General features: G+C 40.9%; 1 protein-coding gene across 1 annotated transcript in view; it reads right to left on the bottom strand.

The window, feature by feature from the left end:
* The window catches only part of COL1A2 (collagen type I alpha 2 chain), a 50112-nt gene that overhangs the window by 8652 nt on the left and 23842 nt on the right, over positions 1 to 17618 (bottom strand). The window contains exons 24-42 of the mRNA XM_039526219.1: positions 17305 to 17358; positions 16957 to 17055; positions 16095 to 16148; positions 15322 to 15375; positions 15128 to 15181; positions 14619 to 14672; positions 13660 to 13704; positions 12227 to 12325; positions 11073 to 11180; positions 9226 to 9279; positions 7282 to 7335; positions 6557 to 6610; positions 6393 to 6446; positions 6179 to 6286; positions 4655 to 4708; positions 4490 to 4543; positions 3187 to 3348; positions 1496 to 1603; positions 202 to 309 (exon numbers count right to left, since the gene is read on the bottom strand). Of these exons, the coding sequence (XP_039382153.1) occupies positions 202 to 309; positions 1496 to 1603; positions 3187 to 3348; positions 4490 to 4543; positions 4655 to 4708; positions 6179 to 6286; positions 6393 to 6446; positions 6557 to 6610; positions 7282 to 7335; positions 9226 to 9279; positions 11073 to 11180; positions 12227 to 12325; positions 13660 to 13704; positions 14619 to 14672; positions 15128 to 15181; positions 15322 to 15375; positions 16095 to 16148; positions 16957 to 17055; positions 17305 to 17358 (1431 nt within the window). The remainder of the gene's footprint in view (positions 1 to 201; positions 310 to 1495; positions 1604 to 3186; positions 3349 to 4489; positions 4544 to 4654; positions 4709 to 6178; positions 6287 to 6392; positions 6447 to 6556; positions 6611 to 7281; positions 7336 to 9225; positions 9280 to 11072; positions 11181 to 12226; positions 12326 to 13659; positions 13705 to 14618; positions 14673 to 15127; positions 15182 to 15321; positions 15376 to 16094; positions 16149 to 16956; positions 17056 to 17304; positions 17359 to 17618) is intronic.

The raw sequence follows: 17618 nt of genomic DNA, 5'->3' as shown, positions 1-17618 counted from the left end.
TGGACTCACTGCTCCATCTAGGACCCCGCTGATGTGGGGCCTGGATTTCCAAGGATCCTGCTTTAATCTGCTCCTAAAACTGTGTAGGATGTAATTTTGCTAGCAGAACTTTCTCCAGCAATGTCCTGTTTTTGCACATATGTTTCCCATTATTTTGAACTACCACCCCTCTTCCCTAAAATGATATAAAATGTAGCTTACATCACGGCCAGCTTCACCAGGGGGACCGTTCAGACCAGAAGCACCCGAGGGGCCAGAGGGACCACGTGAACCAGAAGGACCGGAGATACCAGCAGGTCCTGGCTCACCCTACGAAGGGAAAAAGAGTAGGACACTGTATTGCATTTCACGTACTGGCTTTATCGAGCAACACTTTTCTGAATATTTATTTCTGCCCATGAACTGCACCCATAGAAGAAATATCTCTTTGAGGAGTTCCAGAAGTAAAGCAGAATTTGGAGAAACTAATATATGCATCTGATTACAAAAAAGCAATCTTCTTTACTTCGTGCTTTGTGCCTTCTCCCTCCCCCAGGCAATGCGGGAAAGAAAAGCTTTATAGTGAAAGATTAATATTACACATCCTGGAACAGGTTTTCAAAAGGGGAAATGCCGAGGGTTAGCTATAAATGCATGCCTAATTGATGTCCTCACTTCCAGACACAAATAAGGTGGTTACAGTTGAAAATGACTGTTGAAATGCACAATATCCATGTGTGTGTGTGTGTGTGTGTGTGTGTGTGTGTGTGTGTGTGTGTGTGTGTGTGTGTGTGTGAGAGAGAGAGAGAGAGATTGTGGTAATCTGACATGCGAGTTAGACACAAAGTTGGAACTGGATTTTTGCATGAGGTCCTAGACTGCTGCCATTTGGAAAATCTTGGCATATGCTTGAAAACCTGTCTCTCCCCCAAACAGAAGCTGGTCCAATAAATGATATTACCTCACCCACCTTGTCTCTCTAAGATCTTGATGAAGGTGGATTTGTGACATGAGCATCTGTGTGTCATCTAAAGAACATTTTAATTCATAAGTGTATAACTGACTTGATTTAGCCCATGGGATACAAAGTAAAAGAGAACCTCATTAATTGACATTAATGATGGAGAGATCCATTACCAATTACTGTGCATTGCAATTAGTGGGAAAGTAAACACACAAAATTAAAAAGAACAGGGGATAAGGCATTCCAAAATGTAAGAAGGGATTTTTTTTGGGTGCAAATTAAGTGATGGGATGTACAGATTAGCATATTAGTCAGAATTAGTGAGGTTCTACTATACTTTAAATCCCAAATCTCAAAATCAGTCTTACTGTGTCTTTGAAGCAAGCATTAAATATAGTGAGCCACTCTTTGATCTCACATCAATTTTACATTGTTCTGGCTCCATTGATCAGAATCTGGTTCTATATGTCCTAGATTAAATGTTAAAGAAAATGTCAATTTTATCTCTGGAGCTGTCTGATAAAAGCAATATAATGGATGTCCTGGACTCACATTTCCTCCAGAAATGCCAGGAAGACCACGTTCTCCCCGAGAGCCAGGCAGACCAAGGATACCAGGAGCACCAAGAATACCCTGAGGTCCTGAGGTACCAGGAGGACCCTGAGGAAGGAAGAAGAGAACATTGAATGTTATGGTCCTTGTCTATTGAAAAGGGAGCTTTGCAGTGGCATTGCAAATCTGAATGGATTTTTTACCAACACTAAATTTTTGCAATTTGATTTGATCCCATAATTGAACCAAGTACTTTCAGAGGAATCTCACTACATAGTTCTCAGCAATAATTCCCATACAAGAGACGTTAGACATTCTGTATTTTGCATTACATTTCAAAGTTAAAGTCTCTAATATATATAGTTGCTCAAAACTCTTCCAACAAAAATATTTTCCAATGAAAAGTTTTGTTGGTGAAAAATTTATTTTTCTCCATGTTCTGCTGAGCCCTTGTAATAGCCCATGCCTTTGGCATGCCATAGAGGGAGGGCTGTGCATAAAGAATGTGGTATTTTTCAGTACAGTGATAGGATAAATCTATTCAATGAGATGCTATAGTACAAAAACTGATCCTCTAGTCTTTGGAAGGATTTAAAGATACTAATGTGAACATACACTCTGCTGTTGAGGGTCCTTTGCTGTACTCGTCTATTTTGCTGAAATTGTGAAGAGGTGAGCTAGTTTGGTCCAAGAATAGCCAGCTAGGGTCCATATTCATTAAGTCAGGTGCAAATGACTATGCTAGGTGTAAAGTAGTGGGGAATCAGGCCTATAGCTCCATTATCCAATATTTCCAATACAGAATTAGATTTTCTTGTTCAGAAATGTTCTACAAAGATTTACACTGGATATAAGGGGGAATTTTTTAAGTGTGATGCATACAGATTTAACTACACAGTTTCATTAGCATTATTGTCAGTTGCATGCACAAATCATATGTGTGGCACAACAGAATTAACTGTTTGCTGAAAATAAAATAGATCATGGAAAGAATAACTGATAGAGAAGTAGACAGTGATAACCCAAGGTAGCCTATACTCTAAGACCTCAAAATATCATTTTGGCCTTAGCAGGGCTAGTAATTCTGTGAGTGCAAGTTGAAGAGCGCTGATCAATTTTGTTGTTGTACAATTTAAAACCTACAGTTTAGATCACTTAGACCTCCATCCACTTATTAGGGATTCTGATGCATAAGTGACCTGAAATTGTCTAAAACATACAATTACAAATGCCTTCCTTAGCATCATATTTGGTCTTTTATTGTGTGGAAAAACAGCATGCTTGCCCCATAGTTTAATGGCAGAAGCCAAATTCTGTCACCCTTACTCAGACCGAATAGTATGTTCCTCTGCAAATAGCCCCATTGGTCTCAGAAGGGTGTTCTCAGACTAATGCTCCTCAGCAGGAGTAAAGGCAGCAGAAGCTGACTCAGAGAACTTACAACACACTTTGCCTTTCACAGCCCCGATTCAACTGAGCACTTAAGCATGTACTTCACTTCAAGCATGTGCTTAAGTCTCATCGACTTCAGCGGGATTTAGGGACATACTCAGAGGGAAGCATGAGTTTACACACTTCGCCAGATAGGGGCTAAAAGAGAAAACTGCCGAAGCACAAGACCTGTACTGGGATTTGTAATATTTACATTAAAAGCAACATTTAGGAATGAGAAGAGATGTTGTGTGACTTACAACTGCACCAGGCTCTCCAGATGGACCTTTCTCACCAGCGAAACCAACTGGGCCACCAGGACCTTGTTCACCAGGACGACCAACTGGACCAGTATCACCACGTGGGCCTCTAGGACCGTCTTTGCCAGATTGGCCAGGAGGACCAGGGGGACCAGTGATACCCTAGGATTAAATATAAACATTAGTTCACTATCCTGAAGAGACAGAGATTATTCATCATTTCTCAATGAAACAAAAAAGGCACTCAGCAATAGTTTATTAGGGATTTAGGCCCAGATCCTCAAAGGTATTTAGGGGGGTCTAACTTTCATTACAAAGTTAGAAGTTCCAACCTCTCCCTCCCTTACTCACCATGTATGTCTGAAATCAATGGAACTGCCCAAGGAGCAGTGTGAAATAAGAGTGGTACAATTTGCCCCAGAATAAACTATAGTCTTGGTTCTGTGCCTACTGGCTGTGATTATTCACATTATTGTAATCAATTTTATAACAGGGTATTTTCTTCTTCCAGTCTGGCTGGACCCTTTATAGCAGCTTTTAGCTCTGTCAGACATGCGGTGATATCCAACATAATTAAATACAGGAATGTCAGACAAGGGAAAAAAAGAGGTCTTTTTCAAATGAATGGAAGCACCTTCATGATGAATGTGCCAGCCTTTGCATGTGTTATTAGATTACATACTAGATCTTAAAGAAAAAAATTTCCCACCCAAAGTTTAAGGGTCCAAATTTTCAAAAGGAACTAGTGATTTTGGGTCCCTTCATTTTTGGGTGCTCAACTTAGGGCACTTTAAAGAGGGCAGAATTTCAGTTTTGAAAATGTGGGCAAAAAGTGATTTTCTGCCACACTCTTTCCCAAGCTGAGGACTGCCTTACCCTAGGAACACTTCCACTGAAGTTAATGGAACTGCTCCCAGAGTAAGTTGCTACTCAGTGTGAATACAGGTAGCAGAAACTAGCACAAAAGACACAATTTACAAAGGTATTTAGGCACCTAGAAATGCAGACAGATACCTAATGGGATTTTCAAAAGTGCCTAGGCATCTACTCCCAATTGGGGAGGGGGGGAAGAGGTTTGAAATTCCCTCTAAGTACCCATCTGCAACTCTATGAACCTAAGCACATTTAAACACCTGGTGCTAAGTAATTAAGGGCCTGTCTCTGATCTCAGTTACACCTGTGTAATTCAGGATTAACTCCTCTCATGTCAATGATTTATATAGATGGAACTGAGATTGGGATTTGTCCATAATGGGGTTCAGCCTGTCTGTCATCTGATAAACTACTTTCACCAATTACTTACAGCAGGGCCGGGAGGACCAGTTCTGCCAGCTGCTCCAGGGAAACCAGTGATACCCTACAAATAAAAATCAAGGGGAAGGTGAGGACTGAATCATTGGAAGGTGAATCATTGAACGATGATTCAAAGTCAAGAGAAAATGGAGGTGTAAGAAGCTTAAAGACTTACAGGAGGACCACCGTCACCGCGACCACCAGCGGGACCTGCAGCACCAACGGGACCCTGTATGCGAGGAGGAGAAAGGGAAAACGATGAACCAAACAAAAAAACCTCCAAAGTTCCAGATACAGAAAAAGGTCCCAATCCTACTCTGCCTAAAGTTAATGGGATTTTTGCCATCAACTTTAATGGAAGCAGGATTGCTCTACCTGCTCCAATATCAGAGTACATATTTGAATACTGGGGACAAATCCTGAGTTCCTTTGCTTAGCTTTCACTCAAACCTTATGCAGGTGAACTCATGGAAGTCAGCATACCAAGGACTTGGTACAAACTGAGCAAGGGCTTCAGGCTTTAAGTGAAAGATTTTTCAATTTAAACTGGCTTCCAAATGTTACATGCACACCCACAAACTCAGAAACAAAACAAAATAGCAATGGCTTAGTTGGCAAAGGGCATGAAGAAACCACTTATATATGTGTTGTATGGATATTACAACAACTCTATATAGATTGAATAAAGCCAAGACAGGATACTGCTCTAGCTGGAAGCATATGGAGAAGGGTAAAGCCCTAAACAATCCCGTAAAGAAATTTCCTCTTGTAAAGTCTCAAAATGGGAATAGTTAAGGATCTAGGTCCTGACTTTCAGCATCTTTTCAACATAGTTCCCACGTCTTACATTACATCACTTGGATGTGACAACGGTTCCATCAAAACCACATGTGCAGGGGCACATGTACAAGAGGAGTATGGGTCTGAAAGTCCAGCCCCTAAGGAACATATTTATCTTTGATAGGATGCCTTTAGTGAGGGATCCTCAACTTTGGAATTTACCTACTGACATCTCTTTGTTTGGCCTAACACAGCCTCAATATATTGACCTTCATAGCATGTTGCAAAACTTATTTTCCTAACCTCTGTCTGAAGGAGTCAGTTGAGTGGACATGAACAAAGTGAAGGGGATTTTTGGTACTTGTGTTAGGAGGAATTTAATATTGATCCTGGCTGAACCTGAATTTGTTCTATGTACTTCTAAAAAATTAAATTGTACACTTGAGCCTACAGTCTTGGCTAGGTGCATTTTTATAAATGGGAAATAGACTGTGTAAATTATAACAGCTTTTGTTAAGAGAAATGAGTAAAAACCTTTATGACAACTATTAAAATTTGTTAACAAGGAACTTGACTGCAGGTGTATTGATGATCTCAGGTCTTCTTAGTAACCTGGACACATTTATGGTTTTGCTTTTAACTCAAAGTTTCAGTGTTATGAATCAAGATCAGAGTCATTGGAGGTAAGGGAATTCATTTGATTTTCCCAAATAAACTGATGACAAAGTTCTCACAAACTCTTGCAAACCAAAATCACCACCTTTCTCGCAGCTTAAAACTTTAGTTTTGAAAGTGTGAAACTTGGAGAGAAACAAACAAAACAAAACTGTTTAAAGTTCAAAGCCCACTTGCCAGCTGTCCTGGTTGCATAGTTTCATCAAGGGTCAGTGTATTTTAATAGTAAATTCAGTTTACTTACTGCTGGTCCACTATTGCCAGCTGGGCCAATAGCACCCTGTGGACCAAGTTCACCCTTAGGTCCTTTCTGACCCCGCTCGCCTTTAGCACCAGTTTGGCCAGCAGCACCCTAAAAACACAGAGAGGAATAAAAAAAACGTTTAAAATATATTTTGAAGGAACACAACAACAGAAGGTTGCAGCGTTTGACAGTGAATTGTACACTTGGTACTTACAGGAGGTCCAGCAAATCCGTTAGGGCCAGCAGGACCACTTTCACCACGTTCACCCTAGAGTGAGAGAAGAAATACCCAGGAATAAAGCTGTCAGCACTCAAGAGTAGTTGTTTTCTGAATGTAGCATTTTTGCATCTGGAAATGTTCTCTAAGTTGCTACTTACGGGAGTACCACGAGCACCAGCAGGGCCAGCAGGGCCAGCAGGACCAGATTCACCCTAAAATATACCAAAGAACATTTTCATTATGATGTGCCATTGGCAATCACCCTGACTGTAAGCAGAATGGGGACGTCCTCTAGATAATATGGCCTTATCTTTGATTCATGGGGGAATTATGTACTCATCTCCCCTATGCTTGCAAATGAGAAGAGATCACCGCTACATATTACTCTTCATCAGAAATACGCCAGTTTTCACCTATTTAATGCTACTGAGTTGCATTTTTTGCATGGTTTTTGGACATTTCCTGAAATTGTCACCAAGGATTAAATGCCGGTGTATTTCAAAACAATGATGAGCTGATATGTGTTCCTCCATCACCCCTGCCTGCTCCCCTCCCGACCAGAATGCTAAGTGTGTAATCAGAAAGGCAGGACCCAATCCAGAACCTTCTCTATGTTTCACTCCTACAACTCTTCCCACCCCGACCCGTTTGCCTAGGACAGAGCAGCGCGGTGGCAATCCTTCTTCACTTGCCAAGGTTTTATAGCCTCTGGTAGCCCTCCCAATATGGGCAGTATATGAAAGATTTCGAACGTCTATTTACAATGCTAGCTAGAATGGAATTTCTTTTTATTCTAAACAGAGACTGGTTATGTTTTCCCCTGCATCCTTTAAATGTTCATGCAAAAGTTACATTGGTAACAAAAAAGCAAACAGAGACATACCCGATCACCAGGGCCACCAGCGGGGCCAGGGGATCCAACAGCACCAGGAATACCCTAAAGAGCAAGACAGAAACGTGGCATGATTTCTGGTTACATACATTCCCACAAGCAAGAGTGACCATTCTTTCTGCTCCACTGCCTTTCCTTTCTGTTCTTCCTTCTGGAGACAGCAGTGTGACAATGTTGTTTTATTAGCTATGAAGTTATATGATGCAAAATTTGGGAGGAAAAAATGTTTCATTACTCTCTTGCTCCCAGAGTACAAGTTCCCATGTGGACTGTGAGTATCCCAAGGCCTCTTTGAACCTTCGCATTAAAATGAGCACCTTCTTGAAAAAAACTAATGTGCCTTTGCGGTACAAGAGATCTTCAATTAGAACAAATGAAAAACGAGCTCATTGTTACCTCACTGTTTCTGCCATTGATCTACACTCATAACTCTCATTGACTTTTGTTGGAGTCCACACACTGAACAATTGCAGGGCTGGGCCCTTAATTTGTATATGTCTATTGTTTACCCCTTTTCCACTTCATCTAACGTATAAAGGATATATAGGGTCTGATCCTGGAACCTTACTTGACTAGACCCATTGACTTCAATGAACAACTTATTGGCTTATATGAGTTTTACTCCTGTGATTCATGGGTTTGCAGTTTTGGGCCCATATAGTGTGAAAATTTGTAACTAAAGGGGTAACATCACATTGCATAACTGTCTGAGTAAAGCAAGGCCCTATACTCAGCTCGATGGCATTTATCTGTATGCAATGGGAAAATGCAAAAACACAGCATCTAATCAATTTTGAAAGTTTAGGGAGTGTTCTAGACATCAGTGGGCAGAACGCTATTGATTTTTGTGAAAATCAGAAAAGCGGATGGGGGGCACACAAAGCCCCTGGTATTTGGTTAACAGAACCATCCGCTTCAGTCAAGTCTGTAATTGTCTATAGATCAAAAAAACCAACAACAAAAAACCAATTGATGCCAGCCATCAACACCTTCCAACACTGTCTCAGCCCTGTCCATCTTCCAGTACAGTTTAAACACCCTGAATGACTTATCACCAGGCAGAAAGAAAAGAAATGGTGCTGGTGATGGGGGAAGGGAGGAATGGGAGGGCGCACAGAGCCCAGGCATGGGGGAAAGGAGTGGTAGAATTGCAGGGACTCTTGAAATAGAGGAGGATGGGAGGGTGGCATACAGGGAGCTTGTGGGAGGTTGGAATGGAGGGATGCAAGGAGTCCCTGGGGTGTTCAAGGAGCTCAGCCTATGGAAGCAATGAAGTGTGAGATCTTCAAGTTCATTAATGCAAAACATTTAGTGTCTTGAGACATCTCTGGTTCCCTTCCACTGGAGAAAGCTGGGACTTCAGATTTATCCTTCTCAGTATTACTCATAAAGTTATTATTTTACTTTGCTGGTGTATTTTAAAGCTTTTCTTTAAAATATGGAGAGCTGAAGTCTAAACACCATTTTGTTGCTGACCAGGGCTGGCTCCAGGTTCTCTGCCACCCAAAACAACGGGGAAAAAAAAAAAAGCCAATCGGCGGCACTTCGGTGGCAGATCGATCGTGCCGCTCCATTCTTCAGTGGCAGTTCGGTGGTGGGTCCTTCACTCCCTCTCTTCCTCTTTGGCAGAAGCTCAAAGAGAAAGAGAGGGACTGAGGGACCCGCCGCCGAATTCCCGCCGAAGACCCGGATGGGCCGCCCCACAGCAGATGGAGGGCCGCCCCTTTGTATTGGCCGCCCCGAGCACCTGCTTCCTTAGCTGGTGCCTGAAGCTGGCCCTGTAATGTTGACTTTGCAAAAGACCTGAACAGATCTTAGACTCCAGGAAAGGCTTGAATATGCTCTTGTAAATCTTGTTCATTCCCCTTCAACAAAAGCATTTCTGAAGTGTCCGGAGCTAAATTCAGTGATAATAGAATGACTTGATATACTCACCCGAGAGCCATCTCTTCCTGTTGCCCCAGCTTCGCCTCTGGCACCTGGTAAACCCTGGAAACAGGGAAAAACAAACAAACCCCATGATGTTATATTGTTAATGAAGGCCAGAGACAAAAAGAGATCTAAACTCTCTATTCTAACTGCATCATCATGGTGCCCATTCAATTCTTATTCATACATGGCGACATAATTCCTTCCTTCCTTTATGTGCAGTTAGTGTATGTGTATCTTGAGTGCAGAAGGAAATCTTTATTTTGGGGCACATTCTCTTTTTAACATGCAGACTGAAATCTGACTATCCTTAATGATAGTTTAATAGCAAATGCATTGCTCAGTGTGCCATTGCTTGTGCTAAGCAGTGAGTTGTGGAGTGAAGTTGCAGAGGAAGAGGAATGACATAGGGCCACCCCAAAAAGCACAAAAGAAAGGTTAAAAGAGTTGCAAGCTCAGTTCCCCTTCTCCTAACATGGAAATCCTGCTCCATAGCCATAAACCTTCCTCCCAGGTCATAGCGTGTTTGAATGGGATTAAAGATTCAATTATAAATTATAATCTGTGAAAAAGTTGAGGGACTTGCTACTGATCTCAATCTGGCTTGCACCAATGTGAGATATGAATCAGGCTGCTCCCTCCCCCTTTTCCTTTGGCCCATAAAAGCAGTATGTACAAATTCTCCTGGGAATCCGCATTATACTTTATGCTTCGAGCAGGAAAAATAATTGTTGAACACAATGGGAGCATATAAATGGTTACATAGTGAACGAGGGTCACAAGAAGGATAGTCATTGGCCATCACTGTAGCCTCAAGGAATCAGAATACGATTCAGTCCTAACTGTTCTTCTCAAATATGTACTATGCTTTGCATTGATCCACATGGCAGCTACCTGGATACTGTATCCTATAAAGAGTGTCAGGCAATTCCAGGCCTCATCCCTTTTTGACTGCATCTTTAGCTGAATGCAGTTTGATTCCTTTAGTCAAAACAAATGAAGCAATATTGCCAACCTCAGGCTTAGAGGTCATTCACTAGATTTCATACTCTCACAGACTGAGAAAGGCTTTGGTTGCTGAGATATTTCTCTGATTCCCCTTGGATACCTAGATTACTCATACACTTAGGCACTTCACATTTGGAGTATCTGACAAAATGATAGTAGATTTTGCAGTTCATCATTGAGTTTTATACACAGTAGTAATATGAATGGGGGTGAGTTGCTCAGGCAAACTGAAGGGCATTCCTAATTCCAAAATTAAAATAAGAGTTTCTTAATCCATTTCCCAAGAATAAAATTGTGAATGGATGAGCCAGATGAAGGAAAATACCATGCCCTAAGTATGAAACTGCCTACGTGTAGTCGTTCTACATTTGCTAACTACATATCATAAATATTACAGGTCCTGTAACTAGTGCTCAGCCCTCAACGAGTTGTAGCAAAGTAGGTGGAGCCCTTTTTACATAGCTCCATTCTGACTGTAATTAGTACTCAAGGAAGACAAGTTTAATATATCTCTCAGTAAACTCATGGGGCCCAGTCCTGAACAGTGATAAGTGACCTCTACTCCTAGTGATTCCCAAGGGTAGTCAAGGTGCCGGCATCAGAGAGGAGGCTTTCAGCACCTCACAAGATCATGACTTTGTTGAGAAAATAGCCCATTTACTCATGTGCTAGTGGTGGGTTTCTGTGAAATACAGTTTCACATAACTTTTCAGCTTTGGTGAAAGTTATATTCAGGTGACCTCTATGTTCAATTGTTTAAAAACACAAACAGTCCTCCCCTGTCCCCCGCAACCTGTGCACATGTGTTTCAGTGGCAATGAAACTGGTTGAAACTGGTGACTTACCTTTTCACCTTTGCCTCCTGGGCCACCAGCAATACCTCTCTCGCCTGGGATTCCACCAGGGCCGGCTGGGCCTGGACCACCAGCGGCACCAGCATTGCCAGGTTCACCCTAGCAGTAACAAGGGAACATGTAAGAAAGGAATGATTTGTTCTATAAGGGTCTCAGCAAAATTATCTTAGTATTGAATTCCCCATCTTTCTTCGAATTTTTCAAAGGACTGACTCAATAAATCATTCTTATCTTCAAATAGTCCACCTCAAATTTTAGAAGATTTTTTTAAATTTATCCCTGTGGTAAATGGGTGCAAATTCACTGCTTTCAATAGAGTTCCCTGAAGGCAGTGGAGTAGTGCTTGTTCACTCCACGGCTGAATTTTGCTTCAGGTGAACAGCCTGATCTTCCAAAACAACAGTGATCTTCCATTTTGCCCAGGAACCTGCCCCCCTCTCCCACATCACCCCAATTTTCTACTAGAGAAAAGGCCCAAATCAAAACTATTTCCCTGACTCTTTAGAATCTGGAGGTCTTGACAATGGAGCCTGGATTCCAAACTCAAGTTTACTGATGAGATTTTGCAAAGATAAGACAATGCCTGGCTTTCCTTGTTTCTCTGTGACTTTAGCTGTGATCCTCAGTCACTAAATGATGCTCTTGCTTCCAGCTTTTGCAATTTGATCTGTGAGTCAAGTGAAACTTAAGCATCAGATTCACCCGGGCTTCAACCAGGCTTTTGTTTTTGTGGGGGCAGTTTTGTGTCAGCTCATCATTGGGCTCACACGTTTCCACGGATATCAGTAATTAAGATATAGAAATGTAGGTGCTAATGTTTGCATTGATGAAAGTTTGGCACAAAGAGTCAGGCACAGTACAAATCCAGTTCAAAAGAGGCGAATGGAACACTTAGCTAACATAAATTGTATCAATGATTCCTAGCTGGAATCCCACTCCCATTCTTTGTGAAGGGAAAATGTTCAGTGCATAACAAACTAGTACACAGTAGGTCTCAATGGAGCTTTGCCATTTGACACCACCTGAGGATCTGGCCCACTGTCTCAAGGATATATGTAGGTGATTGTCATCAGCATCAAGTGGAGTTATGCACTCGGTCAGCAAGGTTTCAGTAGTCATAGCAGTAGCAGTTTGCAAAGTCATACCTTGTTACCGTCAGGGCCTGGTGGGCCAGTTGCACCACGGCTTCCCGTGGAACCTACAGGACCAGCAGCACCGCTTTCACCTGGAGCGCCACGTTCACCCTGAAAGAGACAGGTTGGTTTGAGTTGTCCTTTATAAATCAGAGCCATTAAACGATTGGTTGATTGCACCAAACTCTTTATTTGATGTGAGTTGTGCAAACTAAAAAAATTACACTGGCATTCATATTGTGTAAATTATATTCCATGTACCCTTTCGAAGGGCCTGGTTTGCCAAGACCTTGCACCTTGTGTAGTCACTTATACCTGTGCAAACTGGGTGCAAAATGCAAACAAATCAGAACGGCAGTTTTACACCCACTTTGCACAGGTATAAATGACTTCACTAGGCACTAGAGAATCTGGTCCATAGTTTTTGACACATTCCTATCAATATAAAACCCCAAAAGCTTTTAAATTGAGAGAGATTGCCAGTTAAAATACAAATATTTTCTAAGCACCAAATTCTGCCTCTGGACAGGGTGCACACAACTTCTCTTAACAATATCCATGTGCACAATTTGGGGGCAGGATTAGGATTCTAATGTGGGTCCACCCATATGGAGCAGCTCACAGGATTAGGGCCATCGTAACTATCAAACAAGCATCTTTATTGTCTGTTTTAACTCAGTAATGCTCATTATCACCCCTAAGAACATTAAGTGTTTATGTATACAGTTTTTAAAAGGAAAAAAAGGCATCTCCCAGCTTCTAAATGTTTTGAAGCCAACCAGATAGTTTTCTGATAAGCAGTTTAGAGACAACATAAATAAAATGTAAATTATGTCTCCCAATCAGAGCTTTTCCTGCATGGCAGGAGAACAATACTGCCATGAATTCTCTGCTTCAGCTAGTAGCCATATGGTCATATTTTGAAAAGCAACTAGTTAAACATGTGTTTTAAAGAAACAATGTCCAAAGGTGGAGCAGCCTTCTATGCCCACCACAGCAGAAGTATAGTGTTTTGTCTACTTCTGAGCACGAGCAGGGGGATTCTGGATTACTTTGTGCAATGCAGAGAAGCTTCTGCAGCATCTCTTTACACTATCATGCTAGGGTTGGAGGTAAGGTAGGTTTGGAAGTGACTAGGTGTGTTGGGGTCATGGCTAGTAGTTTAGTGCACAACATACCTGATCCATAACACAAAGAAACTGATTGTTTTCACTGTGCTTTGGACCAGGCCTTATATGCATATGCAGAGGTCAAACATGACATGGGAGGGAGCAGCAGGCCATCCCCATTATTTTCCCACTACATGGGAGGATTAGCAGGCCCGGCGCATGCACTGGGGCTGAGAATTCTCATTCCTCCTGAGTTTATCAAGTCTTATTAGAAATGTACATAAATAAAGCTTTTTCAAGACAGAGTTTGAAAATGTACTATGAGGAGTAACTTACTCTTGGGCCAGCAGGACCAGGGAGGCCAAATTCACCTGGAATACCCTAGACAAAAGAGAAACATGGGTTAAGCTGATTTCTAAAGCAGGCTTGCCATGATTGTTGTGGTCTTACATTTGTTTTTTAAATACTAGTTAGAAATACTTTTGAGTGCAATAACATATGACAAATATGGCACATCACAACCTGGTCTTCGGTGCACAAAGGTGGGGGAGGATGAAAGGGCACAGAGACCCTTTCCTCCCCAAACATGCAGCCAGACAGTATCCCATGGCACTGGCAGGTCTAGCTTTCAATCTTATGCATACTCTGGAGGCCTGCTTCACCACTGAGTTACCTCAATTTTATGCCCATGTAATTCAGTAGATTTTAATGAAATTACACTGGCATAAACTAGAATAATGCTGGAGGAATAGCAGATACTGAAGTTTTGGAATGGAAATTTTATGTCAAATAATTTCCATTTATTGTCAGTCTATTTTTAAAGATATTCAACCTGAAATACTAGTGTAAGTCAGATCAGGCTTGAAAAGTCATATCAGGGTTTGGCTTTGTTCAAACTAGAACTCTGAAATATGAAATACTCTCAACTGCTAAGTGAACATCTTGATTTTTTGCTGCCTTTAATAATAAATTAGATAGAAACTTTGCATACAATATGGAACACTTTTCATTTTGATAAATGGAGGATCTAAACTAGACTTAGTTTTTCTTCACCTTATGTATGAGTTTAATCAAAGCACATCAAGTTGGGGGAGGGATAGCTTAGTGGTTTGAGCACTGGCCTGTAAATCCAGGGTTGTGAGTTCAATCCTTGAGGGGGCCATTTAGGGATTTGGGTCAAAAATCTGTCTGGGGATTGGTCCTGCTTTGAGCAGGGGGTTGGACTAGATGACCTTCTGAGGTCCCTTCCAACCTGATATTCTATGATTCTAACTATTACTGCTTGTGTTACTCACTCTGTCACCTGGTTTACCAGCTTCACCAGCAGAACCTGAGGGGCCTGGGAGACCCTAAAAGAAATACACATATGAATAAAGTTATTACCTGAAATACTGAATGCATTTCAGACTGTTACAGAAGAGCCTACACATATTACAGCAAAGCAGCAGTAAGAGGCCAAGTATAGAACATGAAAGAACAATCATCCAGATGATTTCAATGGGCCTTTGATCTGGTCCTAAGTTATAAGAACAATTGTGTAGTCCCACTGCATGGGAGTAAAAAAGGACATCTAGGCCCAAATATTTTTGACGTTTATTCATACATTGAGTGCTTTGACACAATTACACTGAAGAAGTCTAAATATTTGAGATTTCAGCTGGCTATATAGAGATCTACCCAGAAAGTTCTGAATGGGCGAAGGTGAGTTTACAAAGAACAGGAGAATTAAATATTAACTCTAGTGTTTGCTACTATGAATGATAAAATATATGGGATAACGTCTGGCAAGTGAATATTTACTTACTTGGAAGCCAGGGGGGCCAGCTGGACCTTGTTCACCTTTTGCACCAGGATTGCCCTAGAAGGAATTAAAAAGAAAAATGCTTAACTAGGACCTGGAAATACAAGAGAAGGTTTTACATATTGGAAGTCCTGTAGTTTAACATTAAACCAAGAACATTATGCAACTAGGTTTATGATGTAGAAGCTGTTACTTACAACAACGCCAGGGGGACCTTGAGCACCATTGTTGCCATCAGGACCAGGAGCACCCTAAACACAGTATTGGAGAAAGATTTGATGACTCATTTATAAATCCAAGCTTTCCTGTCTTTCTGAATTACACACTTGTTCTGAAAGTATAGGGCCACAACAGCTTATTTTGTACCTGCAACTAGTCTAGTTAATAAGAGTCTTTATTCTGCTCAGATTTCTATCCATTTGTGTTTAATAGCTGCATTGTAAGAAGATAGCAGAAGTGCTCACAATTGTATTGTGGGATGGCTATGGTTCTAGAATTAACTAGAAGTCATGGGGTCAAATTCATCCCTGGTTGAAACTTCCTTTAGTGAAGTTATATGAATGAATTTGATCCATCAGCCATAGAAAAAGAAAAGAGTTCTTGACGGCAGGATGTGGATGATAAGCAATCCCTTCCACTGGAGATTTAGTAAATCTCATAAATAATATGAAGAAAACAGGATTTGAGGGATAAATTGGAAATGAATAAGCTTTCCTTTTCAGAACTGATTTACATAGGAAGAGATCTAATGTACGGGGTGAACCAAGCAGAGTAATTCACATTTAACATTAGTCCAATGTATACTGATAGATGGTTAGATACATGTTTACAGAGTGTTCTCCAATTTCATCAATTCTTCTTTGGTTCACTTGCACAAACTAATGCTATCTTCTCTTTGTGGGGGCCTTGAATATATGTTATTGCTCTCCTACCTCCTATCTATATGTTACTAGATAAAATATACTCATACCCGTGGGCCAGCAACACCAACATTGCCTCTGTCACCAGGTTTGCCAGGTTCACCCTACAGTAAATGAGGGAGTGGGGGGGAAGAGGGAGGGAGAAACACAAACAAATTAAACAAGTCATCATTTTGGAAACAGTTAAAGTGCCAATCAAAGATGGTTATTTTCCATGCCACAATATCTATTATCATGTTCCTTTATTCTTATATTTCCAAACCTTTTCACTGGATAGTTGAAGAGGTAGGAGAAAACATCTATACAATAGAAATAATTATCTTGTCCTTTTTTTCAAATCCCCATTCATCTATATTGGCAGGACTCAGTTCTGCTCTCTGAGATGCTGTACATGGTGGTTTTCACTAGGCAACACCATAAATCCAGGGGCTTGAGTGTAAAAATTACCTATCACACCTACAGGATTGATCCAAAACTCACTAAAGTCAATGGGAGTATTTCTGCTGGCTTCAATGGGCTTTAGGTCAGACCGTATATGTTCAGGCATATCCAGAAAGCTTTTGAAGGGCCAGACCTGCAGTTCCTCTATAGCTGAAATGCATGCAGGGGACCAACGTTTGTAGAACAAATAAATATAGAGAGCAGCACTAAAATGAACATATCTTGTAATATGCACTTATTCTGATAACAGCCTTAAACATTTTCTACCGGTTTGTTGAAAAAATATTGTTTCTATTTTGGGTTACTGCACAAACTACTAGAGAGACAAAAATGTCCTGATAGCATTAAGTATACTATACTCAATAAATAACAATGCAAATGGCATGCAAGCAGATTCAAGTGCTTAACTATAATTATTATGAAGATAACTCTCTACCAAGAAGTAGGCTCACTCTGCTCTATTGTACTTACATTGGGACCTTTTGGTCCAGGGAATCCAATGTTGCCAGGCTCGCCTCTTGCACCAGCTGGACCAGTTGGGCCAACTCTACCATCAGCACCAGGGAAACCCTAAAAAAATCAATCATACTTTTGAATACCTATTTTTTAATCATGGGCTCATGGTTCAGTTTCTTTCCGTGATGTAAGGAAAAGAGTTACCCTTATGGGGAAACAGCAAAGATCGAGTGTATATGGTTTACTTTTAAAAATTGGAGAGCATATCTGAATATACAGTCACTCAGTACATGTTTTCTCCTTTCGGTGACAATAGTTTTAATATATATTTGGAAAATTTAATGTAAAGAAAAGAATACTTACAACGGGACCTTCCTTGCCAGCAGGGCCTGGGTTACCAGGTTGACCTGGAAGACCCTAAAACAGAAAGGTTTTATTGTCATGAAATTCATTCAGATCATTAAAAACAAACAAACAACCCCTCCCCTCCAGCTTTTTCTATATACTATCTAAATAAGTTGCAGTAAATACGGTAAGTCTTTATTTCCTATTGTTTGCACCAAAAAACACATTAAAGCAGAACTCAGTAATATATTCCCACAGAGATTGAAAACAGTCATTTTAATTCCGTATACTGTATTTTATAATACGTGTGCCACTTGGTTAAACTCATTTAG

The sequence above is a fragment of the Mauremys reevesii genome, linkage group 2, assembly GCF_016161935.1.
Source record: "Mauremys reevesii isolate NIE-2019 linkage group 2, ASM1616193v1, whole genome shotgun sequence".
Lineage (NCBI taxonomy): Eukaryota > Metazoa > Chordata > Testudines > Geoemydidae > Mauremys > Mauremys reevesii.
The sequence above is the reverse complement of the archived record's forward strand: the minus strand, read 5'-3'. Positions and strand labels throughout refer to the sequence as shown.